Below are 20,872 nucleotides of genomic sequence, written 5' to 3'. Positions count from 1 at the left end.
TGCAACTTAAAATGCTTAACTACCATTAATTTATTCAGGAAATATTCATTTAGAGCTTAACAATGTCAAGGACTGTTCCAGGCCTTAAAAATATACCATGAAGGGGCGCCTGGCTGGCTCAGTCAGTTGAGAGTCGACTTCGGCCCAGGTCATGATCTCCCGGCTCGGCTGGTGGGTTCAAACGCCTCTTTGCTGACAACTCAGAGCTTGGAGCTGGCTTCAGAGTCTGTGTCTCCCTCTCTCTCTGCCCTTTCCTGCTCACGCTGTGCCTCTCTTTCTCAAAACTAAATAAACATTAAAAAAAATTTTAATATATACCATGGAAAAGAAATAACCCCTTGTTATGAAGGAGCTCGTATTCTTGTTAGGGAGAGAAAGTGAACACATTGAGGAAGAAGCAAATACATGTCAGATGAAAGTCACAGAACAAAAATTAGTATCTTTTTAACATGGTTACTAAAAATCCTAAAGGATTTTTAAGTTTGTGTGGGTGTATCTTCAAAGTGTACTTGTAATATTAAAATTCAACAATTTTATTATTGTTGCTACACATCTCTTATCCTAAATATTCCTTATTTGAAATTCTACTGTTTGTAACCCAATAATATATGGTGAAAAAATACCAGCCTTAAAAACATGCATGAAAAATATACAATCAAGTGAAAGAAAATTAAGCAACAACAATTTAAAACATCCTGGTAAATTATAATCCAAACAATTCTAGAGGCAGAAAAGAATTGGGCAGAGCTAATGTGAAAAGTAGAGTGAGCATGAATTAAACAAAGAGGTTCTCTGGGTGCTGGATGTCTTTAACAGTGAAAAAGAGATCAGGAAGAAAAATAAAGAACAGGGGTAGCACTGTAATGAACCCAAAAACATACCAGCGTAGAGCTACCAGGAAGCTTATCAAGCTCAGCCTGGTGAGGATCTATCCATCTGAATGGACTATCACAATGGAAGGAATCAAAATAATGGTTACTATATGTCCAACCACCTTCTTCATATCTGGACGTGGATGTTTCACAGAATCTTAAACAACATGTTTACAACTCAAATCCTAATTTCTCTGTGATCTACCCTTCTCTAGTCTTCCACAACTCACTAAATGGTACCTCTGTCCATCCAGTTCCTTAATTCACAAATCTGGCAATGATTCTTAATCCCCCCTTTCTTTCAATCACTGTTTTTCTTCAATTAACAATATTTAATTGTAAATTTACCAGCCAGGCAATGATCTTTCCAGACACTAAAGAATATAAAAGAGAAAACAGTCCCTACCTTATGGAGCTTACATTCCACCATTCCTTTATTCTCTTCTTGAATCTATTTCCTAAGTATATCTCCAATCTATCCATTTATTTCTATAGCCACTGCCTTCCCTTTAATCCAATCCAGCACCATTTTTTATCAGAAACACTGCCATGGTCTCCCATCTATTTTTCCTATTTCCATTTACAACCCTCATAAATCAGTCTGCCACACAACAGCCAGAGAAATATTTTAAAAATTCAAATCATATCTTGTCACTACCCTGTTTAAAACTTTTCAAAAGCTCCTATGTACAAAAGTATTTAGAATAAAATCCAGAGCCTTTAATATGGCTTACAGGACTCTGCCTGTCCCTCATTTTTAGCTTCCTTAGCCTTTTTCACTTGCTCATCTTTTTGGAAGGACCTTTACACACATTATTTCCTCTGCCAAACAATTTCTTCTTTCATCTCCTTGTCACCTGGCTAACTTCTACTCATCTTTCACATCTCACACTCAATTTATCACTTCCTGAAAGAAGCCCTCCCTGACCCTCAGGCTAGGGTAGCCCCCCCCCCCATTATAACCTCTCTTAGCATCCTTGCTTTTCTCCTTGGTAGCATTTATCAGACGTATAAAAGACCGTATCTTAGAAAGAGACCCATTAAGTCAGGAGTCATAGCTGCCTTATTCACTGGTGCATCTTTGGCACTTAGGACAATGGCTTGCATATACCAGGCAGTTAATAAATATTTGTCATATAAATGAATTAATGATCCAACCACCGCTAGACTTGGGGCAGACACTAGTGTTTACTCTGTTTTGGGATAGGCTCTTCCAATCTATATATTTCAGAGAATGGATGCCTGAATTTATGTAGATGTGGTTTAGACTTAAACTATATACTTTTACATTATATTCTCACACAGTATTAGAATAGAGTACCTTGCACTTCTTGTGTTTCAAAACCAGGTGCAGTATACAAAAATAAACAGCAACAATCAGAAAATGAAATTAAAATATATTTTACAGTAACATCCCAAACTATAAAATATGTAGGAATAATTTAATGAAAGATTACATAAGACCTCTACACTAAACACTATAAAACACTGCTAAGTTAAAGAAGATCTAGATACATGGAAATATAGTACCACTCTCATAGGTTAGAAGTCTTATTATTGTTAAGATGACCCCTCTCCCAAAAGATTTATAGATTTAGTGCAGTCCCATTCAAAACCCTTGCAGGCTTTTTCCCTCTATAGTGAGAAGATGACTTTTATTTGGAAAGAGAAAAAGATTATGAACAGTCAGGACAATGCTGAAAAAAAAACAAGGAAAAAAAATGGGAGGATTCACCAACCTGACTTCAAGACTCACCATGAAGCGACAATAATCAAGACAGTGTGGTTGTGGCAGAAGGATGGACAAACAGATCCATGGCACATGACGGGAAGTATAGAAACAGACCAACTTATATCAAATGATTTTCAACAAGGGGGCCAAAGTAATTCAATAGGAAAAGGAACATCCTTTCAACAAAAGAACAAAAGAAAAAAAAAAGTCAAGAACCTTGACTCCTACCTCAATGAATTCCTACCACATATCACATGCAAAAATCAATGTAAAATAAGATAGGGGGCTCCTGAGTGGCTCAGTCAGACTTAGGCTCAGGTCATGATCTCCTGGTTCGAGAGTTGGAGCCCTACATCAGGCTCTTTGCTCTCAGGACACAGCCCACCTCAGATCCTCTATTTCCCTCTCTGTGCCCCATCCCCCTCAAAAATAAACATTAAAAATAAACTAAAAATAAGGTAAAGGAAAGAGTCAACATGTATTAAATAAGTGCCCTTTGCTCACCAGGAATACTCACTGCCTCCCCTAACACACTGCTAGAGAAAACACTACACAAGATAAAGTGATATGCCAGTGGCACATATTTGTTGAGATTCTTGCCTTTTCTTGGTTTCCAAGCTTTAGCAAACTCTTCAGGTGAGCAAAAGAAACCAGGTTGAATATGCCAAATTATATGATTATATGAATTCCTTTTAGAGATCACCAGGGAGGTAATAAAGTTAACATAGTTTGGACAAACAATAGAATCCACACCAGTAAGGAATCCTACCATGACTAACCAGACACACTTTTATGTATCTTCTTACTAATATTCTATTTCTCTTGACTTGCCAGTAATTCACTCTTTTCAACTTTCTTATTACCCAATTTATCTAAATACACTTTCCAAGGTTAAGATTTCCTTTTCCTTTTTTTGTTACATTTTAGACTGCAATCTTCCAAACCACTGACAGTGATATACAAAAGGGAATTTTAATTGTAAATGTTATTCCATAATTTTTCAAATGTTTGTAAAATGTAAGTTGAGTGAAATGTTATGCTAACATTATTTGGATCCACCTGATTACAACGAACAACCCCTATCCAGCACTCTGTGCTACCTCAAATTCACTTTAAGTATCCATACCAGCCACAAGGGGGTAGGGAGATATTTGCTGTTGGATCCCAGCTCAGGATCTGAGGTGCAGACTTGGGCAATGAAGGTGCCAGGAGGGCTGTTTTGGGCCACATGGACCACTAGGTGGCCTGGTGGAAAACTGGCCTGCTGTTGATGTCACCAACGTGTAGGGGGTGGTCCTTCGGCTGGAAGAGAGAGGTAAGAGGTAACATCGTACCCTAGGGTCAGCTCCTAGTCCAGGGCCCCTTCTGTTGCAAGCATGTAGTAATTACTGATAAAAGACAGAACTAGTGATAGACTCAATTCTGAATCTATACCAGAAATGTGACCTCCCTGTTTTCTCCCAAATCTGGATCATGTGGGTTTTTTTGTTTTAAAGTTTTTTTTTTTTAATTTATTTAAGTACTCTCCACAGCCCATGTCAGGCTTGAACTCATGAGTCACATGCTCTTCTGACTAAGCCAGCCAGGTACCCCTGGATCCTGTGTTTTATACAAAGTGATTACTGTCAAAGGTAGGGAATCTTCAGAAATCATTGTGGAAATAAAAGTATCAGCTCTGGGATTGTCATTATCACCGAAAATTTTGATCTCAACTACACCAGGCAACCAGTCCTCCCCATCGCTGTTCCTTGCTTCCAAAACCATGGAACATTTTTAAATCTCATCACAGCCCAATGAACTTAAAGTTTTCATTTCAACACAACTGTGATCAAGATGAAACTGGATACAGGTACTCTGGGCTGCCAAGATATATCTGATCTCCACTTTACTGCTCTCATATGGATCAGCAGCCCTCATCCTCACCAATGGAAGTGGCTCAGGCAGCATGTTTTCTCAAAGGATGACCCCGTATACATTCTGGCTGAAAATGAGTAGGGAGATACAGTTGCATCAACCACCAGGGTGGAGATCTAAGCAGTGCTGCTTTGGGGCTGTCTTTGACATCTAAGGCTGTCAGGACTAAGCCATGTGAGTTTTGCTTTTCCTAGTCTATTGGCTTCTCTAACGCAGGTTCAACCTATTTGTTTCCACTGTTGATCTCTTTTACTTCAAAGACAAATATAGTCCTGCTGCTAAGGTGGCAAAATTGCTTCCAACATCAGTGTCTTCTGTAGGTTCTATTACAAATCTTGCCCCAAGCTGGGTCAACTCAGACATTTAAGTCAGTAACACTCCTGCTGAACTTTGCATCTTAACTATCTAATGTAGAAAACATTTAAAGGATTTTCAACTACCGTTTCTAAACATTTGACACAAACCATGGCATATGGGCATATCTGTTTCAGGTCCATCCTGTTACAATTAAGTGTCCACTTTCTTAACTCAGAGTGAAGTATTCTTTTACCACATTAATCCACAGCTTCTGAACAACCAAGTCCTGGACACATAGACCTATATCCTTGGAAGGGTCCAATGAATAAAGTCACCCAGCAGAAACCTTACAGATCTCCCTGTTAACCTCTATTTCCACACTGACTCACAGCAATACTCTAAGTCTCTGCCTTAGGACTGCAGCCTGAAGTAATCAGAGTTCAATGATCTGAAGAGTTGAGAAAGATGTTTCTCACTGGAATTTGTAGACTGAGAAGCAGCAGTAGTACAGCCTTATTCATGCAATTAAATATTCCTGGGAATTTATATTCTCACTGACTCCAGCATATGAGGTCAAAGTGGTGACTTGTTTTTTTTTTTAATTTTTTTTAATGTTTATTTATTCTTGAGACAGAGACAGAGTGTGAACAAGGGAGGGGCAGAGAGAGAGAGGGAGACATAGAATCCGAAACAGGATCCAGGCTCTGAGCTGTCAGCACAGAGCCCGACATGGGGCTCAAACCCACAAACTGTGAGATCATGACCTGTGCCGAAGTCGGACACTTAACCGACTGAGCCACCCAGGCGCCCCATGACTTGTTTTTATAGCTCTTCATGCTTAAGTTATTTTTTAGGTTGTCTCTTTTTTAAAAAAAAAATTTTGTGGGGCGCCTGGGTGACTCAGTCGGTTAAGAGTCTGATTCTTGATTTCAGCTCAGGTCATGATCTCACAGTTTGTGAGATGGAGCCCCAGGGTTGGGCTCTGCGCTGACAGCACAGAGCCTACTTGGGATTTTCTCTCTCCCCTTCCCCTGTTTGCACTCTCTCTCTCTGAAATAAATTAATAAACTTATAAAATTAAATAAAGTAAGTTTACTTTAATTTTTTTTGTATGGAAGTCTCAGGATGAACTACTGGCTGGATCTTCAGCTGCAAATATGCAGAAAGCATCTAAGAAGTTTCACAATATTGAAAGCTTATGTACAGAGGCAACTATTTAAAAATGTTGACACATCTCCAGTTCCTTAGCTTTGCATAGATAGGTCAGAGAGTTGGCTCTTATTAGGAGTTTGATATAGAGGAAAAGCACATGTAAAATAAGTAGTTTGTGCTATGATTTTCCCCCAAGAGACTACTTTCTAATCACTGAACTGAGGCCTTTTACTGAATATTTAGAAGGGGTACAAACCATTGTGTGGAATGCTTCAGAGACTTAAAGATGAACTAAGAAATTATACTTGTCCTTCTATGGCTTCTCTAAGAGAAATTGTGGAGATATTGATTTCTTTTACATACAAATTATTGAGTCTATGGCTCATCTGATAACAATTTCTTCACATTTTTCTGAACCACAACTCTTCCCATTTGGTATCAAGTAAACTCATACTCTAGCAAAGATATTTTCAGGGCGCCTGGGTGACTCAGTCAGTTAGGCGTCTGACTCTTGATTTCAGCTCAGGTCATGATCTCACAGTTTGTGGGTTTGAGCCCTGAGCCCGGGCTCTGTACTGACAGCATGGATCATGCTTAGGATTCATTCATTCATTCTCTCACTCGCTCGCTCTCTCTCCCCGCCCCCCCCCCGCTTATGTTCTCTGTCTCTTTCTGAAAATACATAAACATTAAAAATTTTTCAATTACATTTCATAAGCTATCTTTTCCTGTCACATTTTAAGAATCCTAAATGGTGTGTTCTTTTATTGATAGCTTTTCATTAGATATGGTTTCCTAAAAATGAACTCTAAGTGTAACTCTAGAGAGTAGTAAACCTATTTGATCAACATCTCTTTGATCAACAACCCTTCACAGGTGTTTACTTTAAAATTTTTTGAAGTAGCTTTACTGAGGTATAACTGACATACAAAGAACTACACATATTTCATGTGGAGGTGTTTTTTTTTTAACCTGGTATATGGCATAAGGAAAAAATATAATTTTCATCAGAACTGTTCATGATCACAGCTATACTCTGTCACATGTAACTAAGAAAACTGTGATAAAGCCCATTTATTTATCATTAGCCTTCTAATTCAGTTTAAAATGATGTATGGTGGGGGCACCTGGGTGGCTCAGTCGGTTAAGCGTCTGACTTCAGCTCAGGTCATGATCTCACGGTCCGTGAGTTCGAGCCCCGCGTCGGGCTCTGTGCTGACCGCTCAGAGCCTGGAGCCTGTTTCAGATTCTGTGTCTCCCTCTCTCTCTGACCCTCCCCCGTTCATGCTCTGTCTCTCTCTGTCTCAAAAATAAATAAACGTTAAAAAAATAAAGACTGCAGAGATTAAATCTCCAGAAAAAAAATAAAAAAATAAAATGATCTATGGGTTGCATAGTCTCAACAAGATGTACAGTCTCACCAAGAATCCTAGCCTATTTCTGCTTCAAACAGCATAAAATCTCTTCTAGAATGGATGTGGACGAAGAATATCTGTTGGCAGATTACATTTCCACTTCAGGTGGTATGAAATAGTGGAGCTGCAACTTTTAAGTTATAGCTGAACACTTTAACTTATTAGATTAAATGAATGTAAACCCACCTTCCTTAACACACAGGAAGAAAACAAAGTCTTTCACATAATTTCATTACTGGAACAAGCACAAAAGAAGCATCCAAACCTACTGCCTAGTTTCTCTAAAAAATATCAACAAATATACTAATTATCAATCCTAAATTATCAACAAATATTCTAAAGCTAAGACTGACATGTTATATTAAATGTGTTATGTTAGCTTAAACTCTCATGTTGCCAAAACCAAATGACTCCAACTTTCAGGTTTTGATGATACTTTTTCCAGTTAAATCATCCTAACAATCCTAATGAAGTAAAAAGTTCCTTTAAAGGAGAAATTTCATAGGACCCTTGGTTAGGTTTCACTATGGTTCAGAAAGAGAAAAATTAACACTCCTACAACTGTCCCATCCAAAACAATGGTTCCTGATCTTTTATGACCCCAAACAGGGGTTTCTCAATCAAGAATGTGCCTAGGGAGATCCTTTGCCCATTCTGCCATGTGAGGTCACAGCCAAAAGCCTGTGATCTAGAAGGAAGCCCTCACCTGACCATCCTGGCACCCTTATCTCAGAATTCCGGCCTTCAAAACAGTGAGCAATACATTTTGTTTATAAGCTATTCATCATCTAATCCCCTTTGGTGAAGGGGATCAATTGGTATAAACCAGTTATAAAGTAAGTCATAGGGATGTAATACACAACAAAGGGAAGTCAGTAATACTGTAATAACTTTGTGTAGTGACAGACAGTAACTACACCTATGGTCAATGTAACATACAGCATAGAGAATTGTCAATAATACTGTAATAACTCTGTATAGTGACAATAACTAGACATATCAAGGTGATCATTTCGTAACATATAAAAATGCTGAATCACTGTCATACACCTGAAACTAATACAATATTGTATGTCAATTATAATTCAGTTTTTAAAAAAATTTACAAATGAATGCACCTAAGCACTTAAGCTTTTTAAATTAGCTTTCATAAAAATTCTAGAATAGTTTTACTTCCATTCACATGTCATCCCATTGTACCACCCATAGAAGCACACAAATCATTACTTTTCACAAAATGTCAAGTAAGCTAATATTGAAAGCTTGACTCCTTTTCATATCAACAATGTAAAAATATGGCCACCATTAATTACCTATTATAAACAAGATGGTTTATATGTTATCACTACTCCTCACCACAATCTTTCAAATTATACATTATCTCTATTTTGCTGAAGCTGCTAGAGATTTAAAAAACTTGTTAAAGGTCACAAATTTAGGAATTACCTCATTGCAAAGCTGCTACTTTTCTATATTATATCTTAGAATACTGATAGCAAGTAATCCCCAGAGCACACACATTTGTCCATTCATTCACTTAACAACTAATTAATGGAGCCTATTTAGCTCAACTGAAAGCATTAGTTAAGATCATTGCTATATGAGATACAGCCTAAAGGTCATGATTGTTCATTGTCCCAACTTGTAATCATTTGTCTCTAAATCAGGTTAAGTGAACAGAAGTCAGCATAACTGGACTATAGCAGTTTAGTTTCCCAAATAATTTCTGTTGTGTGTTATGTCTTTCATTTTGAATTGACCACCATATGAAAACCAGCCTTGTGATAAACATTTTGATAGCTTTTACAAAACAGGACGTTACACTGCCCTCTAATCCTGATGATATCATTTAGAAAGTTCTACTCATTAAGTTTCACCTGGAACTTAAAATACAAAATTTACATTTTTAGATCAGCTCAAAAACTTCCTTTAAAAAAAATCAGACAGAACCATACTATTTTTCCTTTTTTTGTCTTGGTTGTCACAAAATATAAAGTGACATGTGAATTTCATTACCAGTAACACGTCTCACTTTAGGGCCATTTGATTACCTTTCTTTCTCAAACGATTTCTAACTTCTTCCGTAAGTCCAGATATTAACTACTGTATCTTTGGAAGGAGACAGGCAACAACAACAAAAAATAAGGATGCTAGGATTCCCTACTCCTGTATGGAATTCGCTAAAAAATCCAGGCTTTTCACAGATTCCAGCAATGTTTTCCTAAGACTACTATACATTAGTGTTCAATTTAGGTTCAACATTATACTAGAAGCATAAGGCTCTCAAGAAACACTTAGAATCTGAGCACTATCCAAAAATTTTTTCCGTGTGTGAAAGTTACAGGAAACTTATATAAAAGAGATTACTACATATTCACCACATTACCAAAACACTCAAAACACAATTTGTTAGCTGCGTGTTCCACAAAGTCATCATTAAGATCAGCAGTACGGGTAAACTAAAGACATACCTCACCTGGAAACACATACAGACATTGCCATCCCAAAATCTCTAATAAGTCTAAAAAATAAACAATCTCTTCAGTTTTTCTTCATGACAACACTTACACTGTTTGCATATTTCTTTTTTATTTTTTTAAGATTTTATTTTTAAGTAATCGCTATACTCAACATGGGGCTCAAACAACCTCAAGATCAAGAGTCACATGATCTACCAACTAAGCCAGCCAGTTGCCCCTGTTTGCATATTTCACTGAGACAGTTTTAAGCATGTAGGAAATCAACTTGGTGTATTTTTAAGTTCAAGAATTGTATGAAACCATGTAATGACTTAAGACCTGAGAAAGTACAAATGTATGCATTACTAATGACCAGAATTACTTCACGTTAAAAGAAATTAAATGCACTTCATTAATTTGTTAGCAATTTCATATGTAGTTAGAAGCCCCTCTACCCATAAAAGTTTATTAAAAATTTCATTTATGCTTTTTATAAATTACAGTGAATTTATCTACAAGAATGTGTGTGTAAGTAGGCTCTTCGCCAGCAGAGAGCCCAACATAGGGCCTGAACTCAGGACCCTGAGATCAAGACCTGAGCTGATATCAAGAAACCAACACTTAACCCACTGAGCCACCCAGGTGCTCCAAGAATTTGTGTTTTTAACGGATAAACTAGCATCAGCTGTTCAACATAAAAATGTTATGTACGGGCACCTGGGTGGCTCAGTCAGTTGGCCCCGGACTTTTGCTCAGTTCATAATCTAGCAGTTTCTGAGTTCCAGGCCCCATCTGGCTTGCTGCTGTCAGCACAGAGCCCACTTCAGATCCTCTGTCCCCCCTTCTCTGCCCCTCCCCTGTTTGCATGCTCTCAAAAATTAACATTTTAAAAAATGTTGCACGGCCAATGGTAAATAAAAAGACCAATTAAAAGCAGGCATATCTTGTTAATTAGAAAAATTACACAGGATACTAACAAAGTACTAGAGTGGTTATAATATTATAATATACAAACACTATCACAAATAAGGCGTGAGAGAAGGCGTGATGGGAGCCCTGAGAGAAGACCTCCAGGTTGGTCACTGGTGTCTGCCACGCGTATACAAATTTTTTAGTGTGTACTTTATCAATGCTGAATATATACTGAATATACATTCATTAATGGATAGTTATATTTAGAAAATGCCAACTACCTAACAGCAGAAGAGGGTCGTTTCTCCCACTGCACTCCCGGCTCAGGCGCGTGTCTGCATCATCAGGCTGTGGGAAGATCACGTGATTCCCGCGAGAGTCCGCGGGGAGGGAAACCTCGTGGAATATGTCTGCGGGAAAGCGCGCACCCTGTCCACGCCCACAAAGCGCGAGGCGGACACGCCCACCAGCCCGCCTCTTGAACCCTGGAGCCGACTCGAGGCGTGCCAGCGCCTCAGACTGAGCGCCAGCCGCACGATAACAATGACGTGGAAGAAGCAGGAGGTTGCGGCTACGGCCACCACCAAGTACAGCGTGTGGTCTGAAGAGTCAGGGTCAGCTGGAGGCTGGACATTGCCCAGATCAGCCAGAAGTCTAGGATGCTGTCGGCGAAGGCCACGGTGAGCGTGATGGTGGCCGACAGAGGGGGCTGGAGCCACCACCGGGCTCTGCTTGAGCGAATCGCTGTCCAGCAGGGCCCGTGCAGTGAGCACCTCGCCCGTGTGCAGCCCCACCGCAAAGAGCCCTGGCTCGCTAGCCTTGAGCAGACTGTAGAACAGCCAGGTGTTCTGACCAGAGTGGTTGTCCACCGCCACCACCTTGGTCACCAAGGTGCCGGGCTCTGTGGATCGTGGTGCCAGCTCCACGCCTGTGGAAACGTCAGTGGAGAGGGTGGGGTACAGGACTTCTGTCACGTTGTCATTCTGGTCCACCACGAACAGGCTCAGAGACACATTGATGCTGAGTGGAGGATCGCCGCTGTCACGCGCCATCACTTGTAGCTGCATGTCTTGGAACTGCTCATAGCCGAAGGAACGCAGTGCATACAGAACGCCAGTGTTGGAGTTGATGGAAATGTAGGATAGCGGTGGTCCAGGGAGGGTGTTCTTGGCTAGGAAGTAAGTGACCTGGGCGTTCTCTCCATAGTCGGGGTCGTAGGCCATTTTTTTTTTTTTACCTTGTCATGTATTTCTTTTTTTTTCCAATATATGAAATTTATTGTCAAATTGGTTTCCATACAACACCCAGTGCTCATCCCAAAAGGTGCCCTCCTCAATACCCATCACCCACCCTCTCCTCCCTCCCTCCCCCCATCAACCCTCAGTTTGTTCTCAGTTTTTAAGAGTCTCTTATGCTTTGGCTCTCTTCCACTCTAACCTCTTTTTTTTTTCCCTTCCCCTCCCCCATGGGTTTCTGTTAAGTTTCTCAGGATCCACATAAGAGTGAAACCATATGGTATCTGTCTTTCTCCGTATGGCTTATTTCACTTAGCATAACACTCTCCAGTTCCATCCACGTTGCTACAAAGGGCCATATTTCATTCTTTCTCATTGCCACGTAGTACTCCATTGTGTATATAAACCACAATTTCTTTATCCATTCATCAGTTGATGGACATTTAGGCTCTTTCCACAATTTGGCTATTGTTGAGAGTGCTGCTATAAACATTGGGGTACAAGTGGCCCTATGCATCAGTACTCCTGTATCCCTTGGGTAAATTCCTAGCAGTGCTACTGCTGGGTCATAGGGTAGGTCTATTTTTAATTTTTTGAGGAACCTTATGGAGGCTCTTCTAGGGTTGTTCTCTGCAATATAGGTAGATTAGAAAGTGTCGGAGAAGGCGGGCAGGTTGTCTTTGGTGTCTGCTACTTTCAGTGAGACGTGAGTTTCTGTGGACAGGGGAGGACTTCCTCTGTCACTGGCGATCACCGTGATGTATCTAGGAACCTGTTCTCAGTCTAGGAGTGTGTCTGTCACTAATGTATAGTAATTTCCACAAGACTGTTATAATTTAAATGGCACATACTCTCGGATGAAACAGGTCACTTGTCCACTTTGCCCAGAGTCTTGATCATTTACATTTAAAAGGACAATTAATGTCCCTCTGGGAGAGTTTTCCAGAATGGAGCTGGAGAGAGAGGTGACAATTATTTCAGGGGCATTATCATTTACATCCAATATTATGATCAGGACTTTGGCTCCTGCAGAATATCCTGTTTTATCCATTGCTTGCCTTTCCATCTCGTAGAATCTCGATTCCTCATGGTTCAGGTCCCCTATTGTTGAAATTGTCCCTAAATTAGCATCTAGTTTGAAAACTGGGGCCGCATTGTAGTCTACATAACAGAAGGAATGTCACTTCCGCATTGGCTCCTTCGTCAGAGTCGGCGGCCCTTAACAGAAGCAGCTTAGTGCCCACCACCATATTCTCTGGAACGCTCACGCGGTACTCGGACTGAGCAAATATTGGTGCGTTGCCATTCACATCAGCTGCCATCACACGAATTCGCTCAGTGCCTGTGCGCACTGGGTCACCCCCCATCGGAGGCTGTGAGAACCAGGTGATGAACAGCCTTCTGCTCCCGGTCCAAGGTGCGCTCCAAAACCAGTTCTGGATGCTTGTTACCATCCACTCCGCTTTGCACGTCCAGGCAGAAGTGAGTATTATTACTACTGAGTCCGTAGCTCTGAAGAGAGTTCTTCCCGATATCCGGATCCCAAGCGTGGGGAAGCGGGAACTGCAACCCAGTGGCTGCGTTTTCACTCATTTTTATTTCTAATTCATCTTCCCGGAAATAGGGGGCATTATCATTAATGTCTCTCACTTCTATCACTACCTCGCATATTTTTACTTTATCTTCCAACAGAATCTCCAGATTTAATTGACACTTGAAGACCCCTGTCTATCCTGTCTGCAGAGATAAGGCTGCCGCTTCAGGGGTTTAGAGCGAAAAGCTGAGTCCTACCTCTGGAGACTATACGGACTCTGCGCTCCGCTAGCTCCCAGGGCTCCAACCCCAGGTCCTTGACGATGTTGCCCACCCTAGAGCCTTTCTCCAGCTCCTCAGGAACTGAATAGTGAATTTGGGTTCATCTGGTTTCCCACAGAATCCCCAGGAGAACTCCCAGCAAGACAAGCCCTTTGCAGTCGCCTAGGAATCATTGTCACTTTCCTCCAAGATTATTTTCACTTCTTCCCTTGACTACCGAAGTAAGGTCCAGCTTTTCCAGTCTTCAGAATCCAACAGTTTCTTCACAATCCTGAGATGGTTAGCTTCTATCTGTGTTTTGCGCTTCACGCCCCTCCGGGGCAAGCAGGAGGCAAGCAGGAACTCTGTTGTTCTTTTCCTGATTAGTGAACAGCGGTGCTCAGAGCCCTAACCAGTTACTGCACGATCTTGAGGATTTTTGGTTTTTGTACCTTAAATAGCGCCACCTACTGTTCTTCAAATAGGCATGGAAGTAGGGCCAAGTAAAAAACTACAGTGTTCCTTTTAATAGAAACTTCAGTGAGCTTATTTTTATTTCCGAGCTTATTTTTATTTCTCTAAAATTTTTCATACAGAGTCACTTTCTTGAGATTATTTTCTGTAGCTGTAGGTGTATTCTGTCTTTCTCAATGAGCTTTTAAATGAATCTGAAGTTTCTATACAAAGTAATTTCAACCTTATAATTTTAGTGCACCTAATTTGATATCACCACCCCAAAAAGACACCTATTATGTGACATCTCCCTAGGAAATTACTGTTTTCAGATATCCTTTAATAGAATAAACTTTCTCACTTGCTGTGATAGGTGGCAGTTTTTTAACAGATTCTCAAAGTTACCTATATAGAACTATTGTTGTTTTATAGGGTGTTAACATCTAATATTTAAAAATAAAAATTTCACAACCTGGAAACCTAAAAATAAGAAATGGAATTGTATACATTATCAGAAGCACACTGACAAGAAGTCAACTGAGTAAGACACATCAACATTTTTAGGACAAAATGGAAGCATTTCAACTTGCATTTATGGGAAATGAGGGTAGTACTTCACAACTTACTAATACATTATATTACAAAATAGTGTTTGAGAAAATTAGCAATCCAAAGAATATTACAAACTTACCTTTTTCTGAGTAACAAACCCAATTCCAATTACTGAAAATGGTAATACATTCAAAAGCCCACCAAAATACAAGAAAAATTCTCGCTACTCTGCTTTCATGAATGTAAACATTTAGATTCTGATGAAAAGCATGTTTGGCAGGCATACCACAATGTATCTTTAAAACTGGGAGGAAATCTGCAGGTAGTTCTGAGAAAAGATTGAGAAGAAAATTAGCCTATTCAGGGGGATTCAAAAAATCTCTAGCAAACATACCTGAATATTGTCAAATCATTACTCTGTCCTTTAAAAAAAAACAAACAACCTTGTGCATTTTCCTCTCACTTTGTAGCTATAAAGAAGAAGCCTTATATATTCAAGATATCAATGTTCTGAGAAAGGTAAACACCCACAGGAAGAAAACATTTATGTTTCAGCTACAAATATTTCTGTGGCAACAACATCATAATACCCACTTCTCACAGTAAAAGAGATTTGTGGGGGGGGGGGGGGGGGTGGCGGGGTAAAGACTATCTCAGGTGAAATAGTCAAAATATTTCAAAATACTTGAGGGCTAATAATGAAGTTACGGGTCCACACAGAAAGGAACAGAAAATATTGAGTGGGCAAACGAAGTGATAGAACATATGATTTAAGATTTTTTTTGCCAAAATAGTTTTAAAATTAAAAACCAAACCTACGTATTGAAACTCACATGGGCAGAAGCAGCAGCAGCGTTAGAGCTTAATTTGTTATTCTCCTCAGTGACACTTATTACCAAAGAAGCTTCATTAGAGAGATCTCCTCGGGGACCCATTTCTGACGTCATAGTTAGAAAATTAAGCCGTGTTTTCTGAGAATCGGAGGCAATGTACGTATTGTAGGAATAAGGCGAAGTTTCAGGATTATAGGTGGGAGAAACTCCTGGTCCAATCTTATGACAGAAACCAGGTTGAATGCAGTTCCAGGCAGTTTGGGTGATGGAGCATCGCAGGCGCAGGGCCACCGCCAGAATCACCGCAAGGAGGAAGAGCACCGAGATCAAGGCCAAAGCCACCACCAGGTAAAACTGCAGCTCGGCCTGGGGGTCAGAGGGCTCCGGACGGTCGCTGACATCCGGCAGTACTTCTTGGAGGCTGTCGGCGAAAACCAGGTGCAGCGTGGCGGTGGCAGAGAGGGGCGGCTGCCCCCCGTCTCGCACGGCGACCAGCAGGCGCTGGCGGGCCGCGTCCCTGTCGCCCAAAGCACGCGCAGTGCGCACCTCGCCCGTGCGCAGCCCCAGGCTGAAGAGTCCGGGCTCGCTGGCCTGCAGCACATGGTACGACAGCCACGCATTGTGTCCCGAGTCGGCGTCCACCGCCACCACCTTGGTGACCAGGTAGCCGGGCTGCGCGGCGCGCGGCACCGTGTCGAAGAGCGCCGAGCCGTCGGGCCCCAGCGCCGGGTACAGCACCCTAGGCGCGTTGTCGTTGCGGTCGCCCACCAACACGCGCAGGCTCACGTTGGCGCTGAGCGCGGGAGAGCCCTGGTCGCGGGCCTGCACCGTCAGCTCGAAGGCGCGCAGCTGCTCGTGGTCGAAGGCGCGCTGCGCGAACACCACGCCGCTCTGCGCGCTCACGGACACGTAGGACGCCAGCGCCCGCGGCTCCAGGTCGCTGGCCACGATGGAGTAGGAGACGTGGCCGTTGGGTCCCAGGTCGGGGTCGGAGGCGCTGACTTGGGCGATGGAGGCTCCTGGAGGGTTGTTCTCGGCAATGTGCACCATATAGAACGGCTGTTCGAAAATGGGCGCATTGTCGTTGACATCTGCGATGTGCACAGTGATGCTTGAGCTAGAGGAAAGAGGCGGCTTTCCCCTGTCAGTAGCTGTGATGGTGACGTTGTACACAGGGGTCTTCTCCCGGTCCAGGGCCCCATCTGTTACAAGTTTGTAGTAATTATTGGCAGAAGATTCTATTCTAAAAGGAACTTTTTCTTTTATGAGGCATGTGACCTCTCCATTTTCTCCCGAATCTTTGTCATGTGTTTTGAACAGAGCAATCACCATCCCCTGTTCTGTGTCCTCAGTTATGGAACTTGACACCGAAGTGAAAATGACCTCTGGGGCATTGTCATTCTCATCTAAAATTTCTATTATAATTTTACATTCAGTGGCCATGCCTCCACCATCCTTGGCTTCTATACTCATGGTATAACTACTACTGTTTTCAAAGTCTATAGGACCTTTGGATTTAATTTCCCCACTTTGATGGTCAAGCATAAACATATTTCCAATATCTCTTACTGTTTTGAAGGAGTAGGTGATCTCTGCATTTATGCCCTCATCCTGGTCGATGGCTGTCACCTTTAGCACAGAGGTGCCTGAGGGCAAGTTCTCTGGAAGGTTAACTTTGTACACATCCTGACTGAACACTGGGGGGTTATCATTGGCATCGGTGACCTCAATCTTGATTTGAACGGTGCCACTTCGGACTGGGTCACCTCCATCCACTGCGGTCAGGACCAGAAGATGGGAGCTCTGATGTTCCCGGTCCAGCGGCTTCTCCAATATTAATTCTGGGGCATTCTTGCCTTCGGTCTTATCCTTCACCATCAGAGAGAAATACTCATTATAGCTGAGTTGGTAATTCTGGAGAGAGTTAGGTCCTACATCTGCATCTATAGCAGATTCCAAACCAAATCGAGTTCCAAGAATTGCAAGTTCATTGATTTTTAAAACAATGCTATTTTGGGGGAAATAAGGTGGATTGTCATTTATATCTTCTATCCTCACAGATATGTGAAAAACATTTAGAGGATTATCTGCCACAATCTCTAAGGGCAGGACACACAGAGGGTTTGGGGGACAGAGCAACTCCCTATCTATTCTGTCACTCACAAGTATGTTGCCATTCTCTGTGTTCACGGTAAAGTATTGTTTCTCTGCACTAACTCTGAAGTTGCGGGTCAATAAATCCTGTACATGCAGTCCCAGGTCTTCAGCAAGGTTCCCTACCACTGAGCCCCTGGCCATTTCTTCCGGAATAGAGTAGCGGATCTGCTCAGAGAGCCCCCCACAGAACAAAGGCAGCAGGAAGGGAAAGAGTACTTGCCGCTGCCAGGTGTATCTCCTCTGCTTCGCCCTAGTTCCCATCCTTTTCTGCGCTGCCACAGCCTCTGATGTTAAGAGAAGATGCTTTACGAATTGTGTTTAAAATATTTACTGCCAATACGTAGAAAACTCAATGTCCTCAATTTCAAGGCATCCCAATCTGTATTCCAAAATCATTTGCTGAGCAGAGAGTCTATGTGTGGGCTTCATCTCCTTTCAGACTTGCTTCCGTGACTGCGCAGAAAATTACTTAGGTAGATCGTGGACTCCTGCTCTTGCAGCGCATTGGCCAACAGCGGCGCTCAGAGTCTACTTAGAAAATTGCAGTCCAAAGCCTTGCAAACAATGGGATTTGCTATTCTGTCAGATTTGTTGGACTCAGGTATACAGAACAAGGCAATATATGAGTTTTGGATGTGTCTCTTTTCCAGTGTTTACTACCAAAGAAGATTCATTAGAGATTTGATTCTATAGAAGAGCCATTAACCAAGTATGAGAAAAGTTTATCTTCTTCTAATCAGAGGCAATGCACATACTGGAAGAACAAAGCCAAGTCTTCTCTCCAGATTTAGAACATAGACCACATGGTAAAACAGCCTCACCAAGTGATATGGGGAAATGTTTGCAGCCATGAACTACCCCCCAGTATTATTTTCAATCTGATGTGCAGATAATTTTCCTCCTAATTTTTCCAGAGGAAACTGGAGGAGAGCTCAAATCTATATAGGACATACTCAGGATGAGGTTGACCAAAGATATATAGTTTTCCTTGCTCCTTATAAAAGAAATTTTTGAAAAGGATTATCAAGTGTTTTACACTTTCACCATAACAATATAAAAGTATACCCTAGTAGGTACCATAGGAATTTAATGACATGCAAAACGTGAGAGTGTTTTATTTTTATCCTTCTATTTAACTGGACCACATGTTGTACCTTAATAGAAGTTTATCACTACCTCTGAATCAAAATAACCATCTTCTTAATCTCAAGTTTCAAAGGTAACCTTTCCTTTTGTTCTCCAAGATTTTGGTTGCCAGCTCCTAACTGTTCAGACTATGTTTTATACAAAATAACTCATGTCCTTTTATTCGTCTGCTTTCAATTCAAGTAAAATGCCTCAAGTCTGTTTTCTTTTTAAACTTTATTTATTTTTGAGAGAGAGAGAGAGAGAGAGCACCCACATGTGAGTGGGGGAGGGTCAGAGAGCGAGAAGGAGAGAGAATCTCAAGAAGTCTCCATGCTGTCATGGGGTTCGATCCTACGGACCATGAGATCGTAACCTGAGCTGAAACCAAGAGTGAGATGCTCCAATTGGGCCACCCAGGGCACTCCAAATCTGTTTTCTCAGTTTGGAATTCCACAGGCATAAATTTTATCCCTACATGCTTGAAACACTCTAAAATTTTTCTTGACATCAAGAATGTCAAGCATCTGTTGCAGGATATCCCTTTCCTACAGTTGAAATTCTTTTTGCCAAAATATTAGAAACTCAATTATAGCTAAATACATTAAGGTCAATTACTAAATGAGAAAAGAAAACTTGAAAGGGAACATGAATATGTTAATAACCTGGGCCAAACATCTATAAGTGGTATGAGAGTGCTGAGCTGAATTGAGTATGGAGATGATTCCTGTGTTCAAATATCTTCAGTAAGTCTCCTTTCCTCACTTGACTTTCTTATGCAGTGTTTCAGATAACACATATGTCATTAGGTAACTACCAGGGTTTCAATAACAAGTTGGTTCTGAATATAAGGATTGAATATACTTATATATATTACAAAATGAGTTTTCAAAGGAAATAAAAAAGGAATCCATGACTCATAGGCATATTGAAAACAAACAACAACAAAAAGGAAACACCAAATAGGAATACCAGATAAATCAGTCTCATAAAGTCCAAATATTCACAAACTATTTCACATTAGTATATCTGAAAAATGTAAGCATGTTTAGCCAATTTGAAAATAACTTTTTGAGAAGCACTGGATCAAAATTATTTCTGCAGGTGAATTTACTACATTAAGAAATCTTAAACACACACACACACACACACACACACACACACACACACACTAAAGTACCAGTAAAAGAATAAAAGAAAATAATACCAGTTCAACAATTCAACTATTTCTTCAGAACAATCAAATGACTTCATGGTAGAAACAGAAAATATGTGTAGAACTTAAGAAAAAAGGTGTACTCTACGTTTCCTCTCCCAAAAGAATCTAGTAGTAAAAAGGCAATCAGTATATCTGTTTTGGTAATATAAATAAATTACACAAAGTTGAAATAATCAACATAATTGAAACATATTACCACTCATCAAAACTCAAAATAGAATTTTCATGCTCAGAGCCAAGCTTACATGTGTAAACACTTACATGTAAATGTTGTATATATGTGTATATAGATAAGGAAAAGAGCTACAGAGTGTATGCCATTGAATCAACATGATCAAATTTGAACATTAGAAATAAAGCAAATAGTGGTAAAATTTAATTATAAATAAATGGAGGCAATGTGAAATTGTAATAGGCAAACAAAAAAATTGTGAATCATTAATTTGAATCCTAACCAGTTCATTGATAGCCACAAACACTGATGATAGAAAAATATTACTAAAATTTAACTTATTATAAAGCAAGCCATGGTAGCTGAACTAGACCTTTAGAATCAAAAGAAAATATGCCAGAGGAGTGGAAAAACCTTTTCTGAAAAATGATGGTAATTTGTTGAAAGATAAAATAGAGGAACTCATATGTATTGCTCTAAACATGTATGAACTGAATATATCCCCCCACCAGAAATATGTTTTTAAGCCACTTAAAAACCTTGCACAGGGATAGCAACAACGGGGAGGTAGGTAATAAA

At 40.6% G+C, this 20,872-nt stretch overlaps 1 protein-coding gene and 1 pseudogene across 23 annotated transcripts in view; both read right to left on the bottom strand.

The window, feature by feature from the left end:
- Nucleotides 1–20,872, bottom strand: part of LOC101100942 (protocadherin gamma-C4) — a 175,264-nt gene that overhangs the window by 52,052 nt on the left and 102,340 nt on the right. Inside the window, exons 1-2 of one of the 23 annotated variants that reach the window (XM_045039888.1) lie at nt 15,621–20,872; nt 13,902–15,115 (exon numbers count right to left, since the gene is read on the bottom strand). The exons of 21 other annotated variants lie outside the window; for them this stretch is intronic. In XM_045039888.1, coding sequence (XP_044895823.1) covers nt 15,086–15,115; nt 15,621–18,038 — 2,448 coding nt within the window. In that variant the 5' untranslated portion in view covers nt 18,039–20,872 and the 3' untranslated portion in view covers nt 13,902–15,085. Of the gene's footprint in view, nt 1–13,901; nt 15,116–15,620 lie in introns of those variants that run through there. One more of the 23 variants, XM_045039858.1, reaches the window with a different exon arrangement.
- LOC123380665 lies at nt 11,987–13,903 on the bottom strand (annotated as a pseudogene).

The sequence above is a fragment of the Felis catus genome, chromosome A1, assembly GCF_018350175.1.
Source record: "Felis catus isolate Fca126 chromosome A1, F.catus_Fca126_mat1.0, whole genome shotgun sequence".
Classification (NCBI taxonomy): domain Eukaryota; kingdom Metazoa; phylum Chordata; class Mammalia; order Carnivora; family Felidae; genus Felis; species Felis catus.
The sequence above is the reverse complement of the archived record's forward strand: the minus strand, read 5'-3'. Positions and strand labels throughout refer to the sequence as shown.